The 16,086-nt window shown below is 42.3% G+C and overlaps 1 protein-coding gene across 2 annotated transcripts; it reads left to right on the top strand.

Annotated features, from left to right (window-relative positions):
* Positions 1–1,113: 1,113 nt before the first annotated feature.
* C15H5orf24 (chromosome 15 C5orf24 homolog) lies at positions 1,114–15,847 on the top strand. Of its 2 annotated transcripts, XM_064521117.1 has the most exons (3): positions 1,121–1,309; positions 11,082–11,511; positions 13,458–15,847. In XM_064521117.1, exons 2-3 carry the CDS (start codon positions 11,085–11,087, stop codon positions 13,496–13,498), a joined length of 468 nt encoding a protein of 155 aa, XP_064377187.1. In that variant the 5' UTR covers positions 1,121–1,309; positions 11,082–11,084; the 3' UTR covers positions 13,499–15,847. The 2 variants fall into 2 exon arrangements, with proteins under 2 accessions (XP_064377186.1, XP_064377187.1); XM_064521116.1 differs by having other exon boundaries at positions 1,114–1,309; positions 11,082–15,847.
* Positions 15,848–16,086: the final 239 nt, after the last annotated feature.

Raw genomic sequence — 16,086 nt, 5'->3', positions numbered from 1 at the left:
GTCAGTGGCCCAAGGGTGCTAACAGCAGGCAGGAAGGTTTGGCTGAACACACTGCGGCACAGTTGCCGTTATCATCATTAACAAATGTAGACAAAAAACCTGTTGGTCATAGCATTTTAAAGCCTATACGATCAGACTGTTTCACTAAAACTGATCTTCATGATACAAGGCCAGCTCTTGGAAAGGGCTGGGCACCTAGACCGCCACTTTCTGTGGGATTGCCTTGAAAATACTGAGCTGAAATTGCTGTTCACTCTCTCACAGAACTGCAAGCATGGCCTTGTTTATATGCTGAAGACCCATAGCAAGATCTTCACTCTTGAACTCTTTAGAATATACATGGAATAAATAGGGTAGGCTAAAATATTTAATGATTAACAGTATTTCTTTGCAGCTGGTGCTGTAAGGCTCCAGTGCCTAATGGTACGTGCACGCAAATCATTCACAGCCAAATTTGAGAAATGGCTGCTGTCCTTAGTGCAAAGTCCACGGTAAAAGAGAACTAACCTAACACATTATTGTAATACAGCCCAGTTCTTCTATAGTGAACTGCAGTGTGTGTCCTATTGCTTTTTTGGGGGCAGAATTCATCAGACTCTTCCACTTCTCATCCAGACGAAGCAATGGAAAAACGAGGATGTTTTAATCAGCTTTCCTGAACGTCCTTAACCCGTTACGGTATTTCAAATATAGAGGACACACAATTTTGATTTATTTTACTGCTCAATAAGTCAGTAATTTGAGTTGTCCCCGAGAGTGAGATGGCGTTAAATCCCTCCCCCCCGCCACACCTCGCCACCTCACAGGTAAAAGCGCGGCCTGCGAGGGGCACGAGGCACCCGCCACGGGCCGGGCCGATGCGCCTCAGGCTCGGCGGGGGAAGAGGCAAAACCCCGGCCAAGCGCCAACCCTCCTCCTTGCTGAGGAGGAAACGGAGGAGGCCGCTTCCCGCCGCCACCAGCCTCCTCGCTCGGTCCTCGGAGCCCTGAGGCGCCTGGGCCGCCTCAGCGCTAACGGTCGCCTCAGCGCTAACGGTCACCCTCCCCCCCCCGCCGCGGCGCGCGGCCGTTAGCGGCTGCCGTTGGCGCGCTGCCCCGCGCGCCCCGCCCCGCCCGCGTAGGCTCGCCGCGCGCCCCCGCGGCGCGGCCCCGCCCGGGAGCGCGCCCCGCCCGCCGCCCGCGCACGCCGCAGCGCCGCTCCCTGCAGCTGCCCGGCGGGGCCCGGTGGCGGTGTGGGGGGAGGCGGCCGCACGCACCCGCCCGCCGAGCCGCGCCGCGCCGCGCCGCGCAGGCCGGGCCGATCGCTGCAGGTAGGTGCGGGCCGGGGCTGCGCCCCTCAGCGCCTTCCCCTCGCCCGGGGGAGCCGGCGGGCGGGCAAGATGGAGACGCGGCCGTCGGCGGGGGAGGGGAGGCGGCCCCGGCCGCGGCTCCGGGGGTCGCCCCGCCGCGGGGGCGGCGGTTTCTCTCGCTGAGGGGGCCCCCAGCGCCGGGGGGGGGGCGCGGGGGTGGAGGGGTCCCCCCGCCTGCGGCCTCAGCTTTGGGGCGGGAGGAGGGGGGCGCCCCCCCGGGCCCTCTCGGTCCGGGGGGGGAGTCGGTCGCTCAGCGCCGTGGGGAGGGGGTGAGCAGGGCCTTCGTCACCCCCCTCCTCCTCCTCCTGCCGCTTCTGTGGTGGCCGGAGGGGGGAGGGGGCCACACCCCTGCCTGGCCCGGGACGGGGCGGGGGGGTCTGACCGGGGCCGTGTCCCGGGACTGGGGGGGTTGTGACCGGGGCCGTGTCCAGGGGCAGAGGACGGGGGGGGGAGGTGTCTAACCAGGGCCGTGTCCCGGGACCGGGGCGGGGGTCTGACCGGGGCTGTGTCCCACGACGGGGGGGGGGGGGGGGTCTAACCCGGACACTGTCCTGGGACGGGGAGGGGGGGGCGTCCAGGCCGTGTCCCGGGCCGGGGAGGGGGGGTAGTTCGGGCAATGCCTTGGGGGAAGCGGGGAGCGACCCGCGCAGGACGGGCGATGTCCCGGGCAGGAGGGACAGACCCGAGCAAGCAGCGCCCCGGGGCTGGGGGGGCCCTGGCAGTGCCCGGGGGGGGGAATCGCTGCGCCGTGCCCAGGACACCGGCCTAGGCAGCGCCTTGGGGCGGGGGCGGTCGGGTGATGCCCGGTTTGCTGCTGCCCAGGCCAGGCCGGTCCCCCCTGTGCCCCCCTGCGCCTCGGGGGCGATGGCAGCACTGTGACCCCGGACACCCTGGCTGCGGTTTGACTGAGCGAGGCCTGTGCCAGGAGCACCCGGCCTGGAGCTGGCGCCTGGGGCGGCAGGGCGCTGCGCAGCCCCTTTTGTCTCGTCCCCTACCTGCTGCCTTGGTGTCTTCGAGGCAGAGCGGGCTGCACATCATACCGCTTCGTAGCATGGTGTCTTAGACGTGCCCGAGATTTCTTATTCCCTTTAGTATCCGCAGCCCTTGTGCATACGGATAGTATCTATTCGGCGCTTTTTACTTAGAGCATAGTTCCACTAGTGTGTGGAATTTAAATGCATATAGATAGCCCATATATACATTTCCTTGAAGTATGTTGCCTTAACATACCTAATTAGTTCATGTCTTCATTCACATTACATGTGTTTCAGGGCATCTGAATAGTCTCTGATATTTTTCTTTTGTGCCTATTGGTTAGTACGTTCTAGCATAAGGTGTGTAAATGGTGTATATTCCTGTGGATACTTAGGAATAGCTTAGTGCGTGCTTATTTCAGTGTGATCCTTCTAGGTTAGTTAATTAGTGAATAGTTGCAGCTTTAATTTGCGTGCATTTGTCTCTGGATATCTCTCTTGAGAAAGTAACAGTTCGAGCTTTGTAATTTTTTGCAAAATGAAAGAATAGGAGGAATTGTTGGTTAATATATTTCTTATATTATGGTTTATTTCTCTTCCAATCTTGAAATGCTGGAGTTTCTCCTGCAGCTCTTTTTTTTGTCTGCATTCTTCCAAGTTTTAGATGCAACCTTAAGCAAAAAATCCTGCGTATTTGTCCAGTGACTGCTGGTGAATAGATTCAACAAGTGGGCTTTATATCGTCCTGCATTCTAGCTTAAGTACATTGTAGTGGATGTGTCTGGGTGTGTTGATAGGGGTCTGGACCCTTTATACTAGTTCTGTCACAAAGAAACACCGTAGAAATGCACCCCAGGAACTCGGCACTCAGACCTGGACCAGGAGTTGAGAACAGGCTTGATGGATGTTTGGTGTATCTCTTAAGCTTTCAAATCCCTCTGTGGGAGGAGGTTAGGGAAGGAGGAGAGGGTATGTGAGAACACCCACTGAGATGAATGAGCGTCTCCCACCTCTCCGAGCTGTTGTTCTAGACTACAGCGAGGTCTGTTCCCTGGGGAGAAGAGAGGGTGGCTGAGAACACCCACTGAGATGAATGAGCATCTCCTGCTCCTCAAAGCTGTTGTTCTAGGCTATGGTGAGGCCTGTTCCTGTTTACCTGGGAGTATCACACTGAGATGAATGGACAGCTTCACACACACTAGTAATCCTTTTTTTTTAATAAAGATCTCCCCCTACCTGCTCTGTCATTCGTATACACGTTTGGATTGTCTTGAAGTTTGGTAATTACAGAACCACAAAATAATCAGGGTGCAGTTTCACTATCCTATTCTTTGAAGCCAGTCTGAGGCTGCAGCAGATTGCAACAGCAGTCTAAGTCTCTCTAGCCTGATGGCTGCCTTGAATCTGTGCTGCCCCGATCCTAGCTGCGGGTTTCTCTCCAGCCCCCATTCCCTGTGCTGGTTTGGGGTGTTTTCATACCCCTCCTGCAGGTCTTCTGAGTTCATTAAGATGTCGGAAAGGCATACTCTTTTTGAGGTGCGGTTAGTTTTCTAACGGAGACCAGAGGAGAGTGGGACAGTGGCAGCCATTAAGTAGAGCAATTTAGGCTGACCTGGAGCCTCAGTCTAGGTCTGTGCTTCTGATGAAAATGTGTGTTCCTGATCTTCCTGTTTTGCCTCAGTGCCAGCAAACTGTTGCTTTTTCTTTCTTGTTAAGATTAGTTTGCACCTGGGTCAGGTCCCTGGTTTTGGCTTGTCCTGCTCTTGCACAATAGTTAGTGTTGGCACAAAGAATGGGAGTGTGGGTGAAGAGGAAAGGACGAGATTATCCCGTTCAGTAATGCTGTGGATTCAAGGTGGTTTATATTGATTATGAAACCAACCTGTCAATTGTGTCAGTGTAATTGGAGGTGCACAGTTAATTAGATTGCTGGCATGATCCTCATTTTCTGTGAAGGAATTCTGAGCCTTTTAATGTGTTCTGTTTCTCAGCATCACTCTATGGAAATATTAGCTTAATTCTGGGATGGGTAAAAGTCAGCTGACTTTTTTGCTGATATTGGTGTCTAATAAAAACCTGTCCATAGATAAAACTTTGTTTTTTAATATTAGAGAGCCTAACAGTTACTTGTTTGTCTGTTTTCACAATCAAATCACAATTGGTCCCTAAAAGTTCACAATTTGCCAAACGTTTTCCCTAGCTTTTGCCTAACAACATCGAAACATGAGAGCAGTGCTGATCTCTGATACAAAACTGATGTTTAGGATTTGGAGAGCACTGTTTCTGCAAATGTGTCCGAGTCCTATTTCCTTCTCAGTGCTATGTTTTGTTGGTTTTGAATTGGTACTGTGCTGAACAGGAGCAGCTTTCACCCGCTCTGCAGTAGAACATCTAGAGCAGTCCATTAAGGAAAATCATGTTTGATAAATTTGATAATTCTTTCACCTGCAGGCAAATCACGCCACCAACCTCAGTGCCACCTCACTTGCCCAGTAACCAAACCATTGGCCAGACTTGCATCCAGGCTATCTAGTAATTCCCTTTGGCAGGACTGCTATGGGGCCTAGTACGGCCACAGCCAATGCAGTACAGCATGCAGACAAGGCATCGTGGATCTCCTGTGAGCAGGTGTTGTTCTCAGCTCCAGGTGCAGATGTTTGATTTGTATTGGTGTCAACGAGAGCAGCCAGACACCGTCTGAGTGACGGGAACCCTGATCTTAGTGTACGCAGGGGGAACAGAAACAGAAACTCGGGCCTGACCACATTGGCGCTGCCCTCAGGTCCATGTAATGTATAGGCGATAGAAAAGAGAGGGCGTCCTGTGTGCACGTGAATAGTCCTCCAGATCTCAGATAATGTGGAGGGTCTGGAAAAAAGACTTGAGCTCCCAAAGGTGCACAGATTCCTCCGGATTCCAGCTCTTGAGTAACGAGTGGGAGAGGGAGTCACAATCCCTTTGCAAGGGAAGGCTCCCCTTTCACCTGGCACGCCTGGAAAAGAGGAATTAAACGTGGTTGGTATCTCCGCTCCAAATAGCTCTTCCCTTAACCTCTGCCACCTCGCTTCACTATCTTTTGCCATTCTTCACAATTACGTGAAAAATTGACCTTGGGTCAGCGGGGAAAGGACTGTAATTGTAATTTATTGTGTTGCTTGGGGAATTCTTAATTTCTTAGTCTTTTTGCACTAAGAATAATTGAGAAAGAAACTGTCTATTTTGAAAATTATATGTTATCTCTTCTACTTGCAGTCTCTTGTCATTATTGTAGTAGCTATAGCAAGTCACTTCTGTAAAGAAATTGTTTTTTATATTTTGGCTTTTTAAATATATTTTACCTAGTGTCAAATAATGAGAAAAATCATATTATGCAATCAATCTGAACTTCAAGAAGTGTTTCACAAGCACATTTTGGAGAGGCTGGTTATCTAGCTGAATAGTTGTGCCACTGAAGACAGGATTTCATATTTAGTGTGTTTTAAATATTTACATTTATGGGAATTTTCAAGATAAGGTGCGACATTGTGAAAACAAGCAGTTATGAGTTTTTAAAAATCAGGCAAGGCCCTACTTTAACAAGAATTAACATGTAGAAAAGGAGCTGACAGTGAAAGGAACACTTGAAAAACATTTTAATTGATACAGTTTATTTTATAAATTGAGTGGTGAAAGTTTATCACACCTGCTATCCTAAGAGGCAAGAAGAAAACCAGTAATCATATCTATGTCACAATCTTTGGACTTTAAAGGCAAAACATCTGTGTTGCTGCTTCTTGAACTTCCCCTGCAAAAAAGCCAACCCCCCTCGGTATTCTCCAGAGCCTGCTGTCCCTGCCCACTGTTGTCAGCAGCATAGAGCATTCTTTATGCAAAGACCTTGAACAGAGCCGGTCCTGTGCTTCACTGCAACTATATTAATTAGTAGAAGTGACATTGAAAGTATTAGTATAGAAATAATATTTGTATCTGCTTAAGTTTCTGTATACTACATCATATATATTTGTTGTAAGCAAGGTTGGATGACAGGGTGAAAATATACCAGTATACAGTCTTCTGCAGCCCTGTCAATATCGTTGAAACCATCACTAGCTCAGCTGTGGAAAATTTGAGAAAAATGAGTGGTTTTTTATATACTAACTCTCATTAAAATGTATTTTCCTAAGCAGAATTGTTCCTATCTGGCAGTAGGGTTACCTTTCCTGGTATTCATCATTTGAAAAGCTGTAACACAGATGTGCTTCCAGTTTTTGTTCAAAGACTGATTCAAAGCATGTTGTACCAGATTCAAAAGCGCTTGCCGCGAGTCTGCGCTAGGTCTCTCGGCATTGCAGCTCGTGGAGCTGAACTGGTGCTGGCCTTGCTCTCGTGGAAAAAAATAAGTTGGGGTGGATGAGACCAGAGCAGCTTCCCACTTCTTATGCTGGAATTGATTATTCTGTTTAATGCAGACCATGGGTCACAGGTTCAGTACTCTGTATAAAATATTCAGTGACTGAGTGCCTATTTCCAGTGGGGTCTCATACTTTCTCTGCTTTTGAATGTTTTATTCTTGTCTACACCGGCGGCTAAATTCTGCCCATGTAGAAGGCAAAGGGCATAATGTCTGACACCTGTTATCAAAGGCACCATCGTGCAGACACAGCCCAAGAGGGTGTTTTTATGTAATGTGCTTTCACTAGCTTTGTTCTTAAAATCTTGTGCCATGGACAAGACGTGAATGTTTTTTCGCATGGTTTCAAACAGAGAGAACTGGGCCATACCGGTAAAACATGCCTCAGTTAGCTGTAAGCTAGAGTTGGGCAATATGTTGCTCCGTATTTAGTGATACAAGGATGTGCTCTCTCTGTCCTCCCAAAAGCCTTAATATCACTGGATGGAGTTAGGTGAAATTTCTTTAGTTTCTTGCTGAGTCTGCATTGCCTGTAATATGGTTTCCATTTCTTTTCCCAGCAGAAACCAACAAATGAGATCGAGGTTGATTTTGAAATGCAGAAATCTTAATGGCAGCTTCATATATTCTGTATTGACAGATCAGCAGCAGTCATCTAAACAAAATAAAACTTTAAAACTCACCTCACTACTGTTAAAGCAGATTAACTATGCAGGTACTTAAGAATGGCAATGTGGCTATGCATTAAAAGCTGTGGCATTACTGTGTCCAGATATCCCCCGCAGCAACAAGGCTTTGCGGGTCCCAGGTGGATGGTCCTGTTTGTTTCTGTATGTCTTGCAGCAATGGAGCTTCTGCCCTTCTTTGCATGGGAATCTCTAATGAATGCTGTTTCAATTTCTCCAAAGCTGCTTTATATCCAATTGTCTCCCTTCTGCTCCAGCATTTGTAGAAAAATAAATTATCAAATAAAAAAAGTATCCAAAAAGAAAAACCTCTGCAGTCACTTTCCAGCAAAAATCTTTTTGAAATATGACTTTTATTACTACAGTGTCTCATCTGAATTATTTCTTTATACAGAGACATTCATCCAGTTTAAAAAAGTGATTTAAGTAAACTGTTGCAAATACCTTTTACATATGCATTTACATGTTTAAAACAAGTAAGTTCTATTTCACTGGAAACTTTTCTGACCAGTTTTATTTAAGAATGCTTGCACACCAAGTTGTATATGTTTGGCTGTATAATCGAGCTAGAGTGTGACTTTTAAACTTGGATAGCTTTGCATTTTATACCAGTTCTTGTTTATACTGTACATCCCGCTGCCAAGAAACCTGCTTCCACTTTGCGGATAGACTTGTGCAGTGTGCATACTGCATTCTTTTATTCCCCACTGTAATGTGAATGAAGTAAAATTTTGCTGGAAATCTCCATGATAGTGTAAATAAGCTAGATTACAGTTTTGTCCTTTAAAATCTATCATAAAAAGGTCTAAAATCAAAATATAGAATACAGACTTTTGGTACTAGAAATTTTCATGGTTTGATTAAAAATTGGTGTGGTGAGAGAAAAATAAACATTTTAGAAACATTCCTATTGGCAGTGCTTCATAGGATTGTTTCATTTTTTTTGTTAAGGTTCCTATTCTTGTTAGAAATTTTAAACAGTGATTTGTACTTTCTTCTTCTTTTGCCAGTTACAGTAGTACTGGCTGTTATCAGATGCGAGGTAAACTAGTATCAGCCAGGTTTTGTTTTTAAAGGTAGTGTTTGTTGAGAGCCTGGTGTATTTTCTCAGGGCTCTTATACTAGATGCACCTACAAGCATGTGCAGATGGTGATGAAATGTTTGGCTGTTGTAATGGGATGTATTCACTGCTGAGGAGTACCTGCAATAGCTCTCCCCAGGAAAGATGAATGATTGGAATCTATAATAAAAATCCCCTGGAATATGATGAGGAGAAAAAGCAGAGCATAAGAATGCTAGAGAAGACAGGAACGAATGTGAGAGATGGTCAGTCTCGTGAGGACCGCTACAATACTCTGCGCCTTCTCTGTGGCCTGGTGCATTCCTGCTGTACTGAGCAGCTGAACTGATCCTTCTTTGTGGCGGCAGAGCTCAGAGCTGCTTCTCGGGGCTGCGGCCAATATCCCTGCGCTAAAGTGAGCGCTGGAAAAAGAATGTCGCTAATCACTCCAAGTGTCCTCTAGTGTATCGGCAAACAGATGAATAGCCTTTCGGCGTCAATTTGCTTACTCTCTTGTCAGCAAAATTCATTATCAGAACCCTTATGTTTGCAATCAAGTGTCATGAAAAATCTCAGGCCTTTTTTTGTGATATTGTGGGCCCTATTCCGGGGTTAAAGGAAGATAACACTTTTTAAAGTGGGAGATTTTTTTGACTGATTAGTGTAGAAAACATTAAGCTTTTTCCTATTACTGCACAAAAAAAGGCTGTTTGCTCTCTCGATCTGCAGCTTGCTTTTTTGTTCTTTTCTGAGCACAGGACTGCTAATTATTTTTAGTTGTTTCGCTTCCTCGTGAACATCTGCAATAACAATGGTTTCACATTTGTTCCACCATGACCCCATTCAACAAACCGGAATTGTAGTACTTAGATAATCTCTACTAGAACCATGCAATACTTAAATTATATTACTATCATAATTTCAGTATTTGACATGAAATCATATTTATATATTTGCACATGAGTAATGTATACAGTGTTATGTGCATTTTACAAGCCAAGGTAAATTAAGTGTTAGAGCAGGAAATGTAACCATTGTCATCAGAAGAAAGGGGAACTGGGATATACCCATGGGTAAATGAGTTGTTTCTTCTGTATTCTTTCATCTGACTAGGGGAAGGTATTCGTATTTGCCAAATAAATTCAGTAATCAGTGGTAGAATTTAAATTTGGTTGCTGTAGACAATTTATTTCAATTCTACTTTGGGGAAGATACAGTAAGTCTTCTAGACCTTATCTACTAGAGAAATTTTCCACAGGAACAACTACTTGGCCTACGAAACATAACTGTAAGGCACAGAAATGTTCCAGAAGTGCCAGATACTGTTTGGATTAAGCTTGCCTTCAGCATGGTTAAATGTTACCATTTTAAACGGAGTATTTTCAGCTTATTTAAGTTGTAGAACCAGTATAGTTGAATGGGTTGAAATGCCCTCCTGTTGCTTTTTGAGTGCGTTTTTGGCCTCTGAATCAATATCTGTGCAGTGGATGTTTAGAATTGTTAATACTTTAAAAGGTTTAGAATAAGTCATGTTTTTAGTTGCTGTGATCCTGCCCCAATAGATATGCTGATGGGATTTGGTATAACTGACTTAAGCATAACCAGTTGACTTAGAAATAGTTGCTTGTGATTATGACCATGGCCTTACATGGTTTCTACCAGATGGACATCAGCTCATCCATAGGAATCAAGATTAATGTGCTGTAACATGCAGGTGAGAGGTGTGGGGACTCTTACCCCTCCAGTGTCCTAACATCTGACTTTGATACTTGTTTAAATAAGTGAAGCTCTGCAAACTGAGCACAAATGAAGTTGTTCTAGCTTATCAAAAATGTGCAGGCTATATCAGACTGTTGTTGGCATTGGTCACACTTGTTTTGCAGTATTGCTGATGTGTGACAGCATGCACATCTGTAAAAGTTGTGTTGTTTTTCCTAGCTTCTTATCACTGAGTTGATATCATTGGCAATTTGCACCTGCTCTTCTAATTAGGGCAGTAAGGGGGTTTCTGCGTGCTAGCATCTTTTACATGTTAATAGATTCATTTTATACCTCTGCTTTCCCAAATTATAGCACTGTTATCTTTACTGAATATATTATCTATGTTGCTTACATAATTTTTAAAAGAAGCAACAGAAGTGATCTGTATTTTATTAATCTGCTGCAGTAAAAGAAGTCTTCAGGAGCCTCTGCTAAATCAAGAGGCTGGTATTGTATTTTCCTTGGCTCATATATGATAGGTTAATCTTGCAGCTAGAACAGCTAGAATTTAGATGAGATTCAGTTAGAAACGTTTTGAAATCACAGTGGGTGAACAAATATTGTTTATCTTGGTTGCTGAGATGCTGTTATTCATTTCTTTAATGCACTTCTTCCCTAATTATATGCGTCTGAATAATACTATTTTAGATAGTCACTTTTAATGGTGTAAAGGTTACAATGCAAATCCTCAAATGAAAGCTCATTATAACTTTTTATCTAAAAAGCTAATTTACTGATATCAATACTGTTTGCTAAAAATAGTCAAAGTAGTTGACTAATTCTAAGAAATAGAGGTAGCTCTTGAAAGATTCTTCCTTGTAGAAGGCATTGATACATATTTGTCTCTCTTATTTTTGGTAGAAAATGATGCACCCTGTTGCCAGCGGTAATACAGCTTTCTGTGGGACCGGCAAGAGTTCTTGCCTTAATGAAGACAATGTGAGATCTGCTGATCAGTTTGACTTGTATGCCACTCAGCAAAGTAAATACAGCCACGCAGTCAGCCACAAACCAATTGCATGCCAGAGACAAGATGCGCTGAATGAGTCACACTTGCAGACCACAAGTGGCAGGAATATAGAGACAAAAGATGAACTGAAGAAAAAGAAAAACCTCAACCGATCTGGTAAACGTGGAAGGCCATCAGGGACCACAAAATCAGCAGGGTACCGAACCAGCACAGGTCGACCCCTGGGGACCACCAAAGCAGCTGGATTTAAGACAAGTCCAGGCAGACCCTTGGGTACAACTAAAGCAGCGGGATACAAAGTCAGCCCAGGCAGACCTCCAGGTAGCATTAAAGCTCTATCACGGCTTGCAAATCTAAGTTATACTTGTGGCAGTGCAGCTTTTCCCTATCCTATGGTGCATAACAGAGGAGTACATGCTGCTGGTGAAACCAGCAGCAAAATCAAACAGCCTAATGAATGAACGGAAAGAGTTAGTAATTCCTGACTAATCCTCTTTACTCTGAATTTTGGCATGTTTCTTGCATTTTATTGTAGTGTTTGCAGAATTATGACTTTCTAAATTTTATTTTTATTCAAATAATGCCATAGCCTGTGAGTGCAGTTCAGTAACTTTTAAAGCAACATGGCGAGGGCACTGGTATAAAGATTTTTTTTTCCTTATATCATAATTTATAAGAAAATCCAAAATGACACATATGCCTTGGTGTGTATACTTAAGTAATACTCATGTCCTCAGTTTTACATTCACTTTCTGGTAAATCTAGCTGTGTGGTTATGCGTTAAGTAATTGAAATAAGGAGGATAGAATTAGCTGGCCACTGGCTCATTATGTGGCATATGCCACAATAAAGAACTTATCCTGATAAGTTCCTACTTGCTAAAGGAAAAAAGAGATTCAGGACTGTTTAAATAGGAACAACTGCAAAATTCTTGAGTTCTGTGTGCTTTTTAATAGGAAGGCATAGAAAGCAAGCTACATTTTCCACTTCTGCAGGAGCTTATACAGACCTCAAATAGATACTTAGGAACTTTTAAGAACCTTTCTTTTAAAGTGCTGGTTTTAGGTGGCTTTTATTTCTAGAGTTGTAGCGTTAAGTCAATTTCAACTAATGCTCCAAAAATATTTTTGAAAACATTAAATGAAACTGAGCATTTGTATAGCACATTACAGCTTCACAGCGCCTTATTAATACAAGCTAATTTGCCTTTAGGTGATGGCTGTTCTTTTTGTTATGCTGTTACAGAATTCTGCTGTGTAATTTTAAAATGCCTAGTAGTACATCTACCAAACCACACATAATTCTTTAAAATCTGAAATATTTTATAAGAAATTAAATAAGTACTGTTCATTCTAGTTACACACTTGGTTAATATTAAACAGTATGTTCTTAAATATGTAAATAGCTATTTACACTGTTTTTTGCCTTTAAAATCTGTGCTTAGCTGGCAGCCATTTAATAGCTTTTAAAGTATTAATCTATAATGTTTACAAATTAAACTTTTTAAATAGACACTGTTGCCAAGTTTTCAGACTTAGTTTTGCCAGATATTCCTAGAAATACAGTTATCTCATTGTTTGACACTTATACTATATTTAAGTTATGGAAGCTTATATATCTACCAAAGGACACCATTTTCATGATTCATAAAAGCGAACTGTATAGCTGGTGCAAACAGGATGCAGTTTACTGCACGGCTAGACCCCAGATATAAAGGAATTCATAGGAATTCACCTATGCATGCGAGCTGAAAAAATACGTTGTTGGTTAACTATAAATACCTTTCTTGACTCAAACTAAAACCTTCCCTGCTTCCAAAAGAAATGTTCCATTTTTCAACTGGGTGTGTTTAATTTTTTTAAGTGTGGGAGTGTGAGAGTGTGTGTCTAACATATATGCACATACTTTAATCTATATTTCAAAAAAATCCTCAGTGTTGCATATTGTTTGTTCTAAACTAATTTTACTGGTATTAAAGCTTCTTACATCTGGAAGAAAGATTACATTTAAGTTGTTTTAAGTGTAATATAAATTTATGATAAAGTTGTGTCTTCAGATATCGAGGGTGGGAATATATATAAAGTCTGCAGGTTCTGGGGAGCAGAAATATTTTGGGTTAACTAGAGCTTGTGCTGAATGAGTAACAGTATTGATAATTTTTGTTAACATGAATGCTATTCTGGCCTGCTGTCATTTTGATGAGAACTCTTGATTTCTGTGATGACAACTTAAGAAACAGATGTCATGTTTCATACCTTTTTTATCAGGAAAAAAGCAGCAAGCCTTCAGGTGTTCCAGTGATGCCTAACACATAATGAGCTGGACTTTATGCTGTACTTTACAATAGGTGTGTTGAATTGTTTTTGGGGGACTTTGTATGCACTGGCAACTAAGACAATGAACCTCAACTATACTGGATGGCTCCTTAGTCAATATATAAACTAATGGCAGCTAAACTGCTACTAAAATATAGTTTCTCCGTGCTGAAGCTATGAAATCCAGTTATACGTTCTGTTCCTCAAGAAACTCGCAAGTATGAAACTTAGCAATTTTTCTCAGAACAGTGTAACTTCTGACACACGCAAAACGCTAACGTGAATTAATTCACCCTCAGGATCTGTATTGTATTGGCTCTTTTTAATCAGATGATTTTTCAACAAAGACCGCTTTAAGCTCTTTCCTGAACTCAGCTGGGAATGCAGTCCTCTTCAGCTGAATGTAATAACTACAGGAGTGTCACACCTCGCTGGCAAGGAACGTGTTGCATGTCACCACTGTACCTTGGAGAAACTCCACTTCTTACCTCCTTCTGTTTATCCCGTTTGCCCTTGTTTCATTTCTCACTTGTGCATCTACTCAATGGTGCTGTGCTGTGTGTCAGGAGATAATGCAGATGTATTACTGTTCTGCTAGTATAATGAATTTTGTATTCAAGTATGCTGATGAAATAATGAAATCATCTAAGCAGTTTCTGTTCATTACAGTGTTTATTAATTATATCAGTTGAAATATAATCCCAGTAAAAACAATTAATGCTGTCAATTGTGAAACGATGAGCATAAAGTAGGAAAGTGTTCGGAGAGTCTGTAAAGGGTTGCTTGGCACCCTAGACTTAGCAAGGAGACCAGAAGTGCCCTGCAGGGCATTTCCTGATTCTGGTTTATTTTATATTTGACTATAGTTTACTGGTGCCATGCTGTGAGGGGAAGAAAACAGAAGTTAAAGATTCCAAGTGAAATATGAATGGAATTTTCAAGTATTTCTGCTTTGCCTATGTATAATCTACAGAATACATTGTGCTTTTTTTAACACTGTCTTTTCATGACAAACACTGAAACAGCATGTTATTGCCTAAACTCTGTTACTACCAATGGGAAAACTGGCCTTTTCCTCCCCACAGTATAAAAAGATTACTTGTAAGGTAAATTGCTTATTTTATATTACGTATCATAATTCAGCTCTTCATAAGCTAGGATCACTGTTGTGTATTAACACTGTTCAGATGATGATCTACATGTCAAGTTTGTTTTTTAATAAGTTCTTTTAATTATCGGGTTTCTAACATGTCTTATTTATACATAAATGAAATGTATTAGCTTGCTATTATTCCTTAATGATGCTATACAAGTTCACTGTTTAATATACATATAGTAACTACTATTCAATTTCTGATTAAATTTACTTTAAAACCAAATAATTTTGCTACTATAAAGTCTTGCACTGGACGTATTCAAGATGCTAGCACCATATTTTGGCAGAAAAAATCAGATACCATCAGAAGTGGCTAACTTTGATAGCAAAGATACTATTTTTAAAATCAGCAGTTAGCTTTGTCATTAAAGAAATGTTCTTTATATCTTGGATTTAGTTTAAACTAATCAAAGTAACTATGTATCAAGAGCCATTGAAGATTTCTGTTCTGAATGAATATATTTTCATTTTATCTGAAAGATCTTGGAGTTCAGTCAGGACAAATCCAAGCTTTGTCAGTGAAAAGTGATGTGTCTGTGAAAAGAATTACTTGCAACTACAATATGCAGAGTAATTCAGATCAGAATTTAATCCCTCTCCCCATTTTTGAAGAGCTTTAAAAGGCAGAGCAATGTGCAGTCTTTTGTCTGATGGTTTCATTAGCTGTGACTCTGCTATTCTTTGTCATATGTATAATAAAGTTTCATGCTATCCCTAGAGATGACACTTAAAAAGGTTGATAATAATCATACTTTCAACTGCAGACTTCATTTCTGACCCCAAAAGACATTTATTCTTCTCTATTTTAATGCATATATTTTAACACTGCTAAAATATATCTATGATTCTCGTAGAGACTAGACCTTTCTCCTTGTGATTATTATTTTCAAATAGGTAAATCTGTATTCTGAAGTTTGAACCACTTTCTGATTCTTTAATCTTTCACCATTTGCTTTTCCACAGGTTTACTTTGGGGGAAACAGTAATCTGTTAAATAACTAGTATCAGCACCCTGTCCTCTGCTGTAAAAAGCCTGATTAGATACTGTGTATGTTTTTATGTCCATGAACTTGAGCTACTCGTGTGCAATTATGTGTATGGGAATGGAGTAGTGTTCATGATCTGTATTTACATCATCATATGGATGTATATTTATTAATAAAGTTAATACTTTAAAACCTAACAATTTTTCTCCGGCTTTTTTGATGGATTTTCAGTTGTGTCTTAAAACGCCTATTGATCGCATGTGAGACCACTTAGCTTAACTCCTCTCTCTTGTAAATGGAAACACAGTGATGCTGCTGTTTGCTCTCCTGCTGTCTCATTTACAGTTTAAGTAACCAACTGACACTGAAGTGTTATGGTACAGCTTGTATAGATTTCACTTAAAATCCAGTGGCCTATTCATTTGTCCCTTGCCTTACT

This window comes from Dromaius novaehollandiae, chromosome 15 (assembly GCF_036370855.1).
Source record: "Dromaius novaehollandiae isolate bDroNov1 chromosome 15, bDroNov1.hap1, whole genome shotgun sequence".
Lineage (NCBI taxonomy): Eukaryota > Metazoa > Chordata > Aves > Casuariiformes > Dromaiidae > Dromaius > Dromaius novaehollandiae.
Note: the sequence above shows the minus strand (reverse complement) of the source record. Positions and strands in the feature narration are given on the sequence as shown.

Coding starts and splice junctions, on each gene's coding strand:
- C15H5orf24 (XM_064521116.1), top strand. CDS start 11,085: ATGATGCACCCTGTTGCCAGCGGTAATACAGCTTTCTGTGGGACCGGC.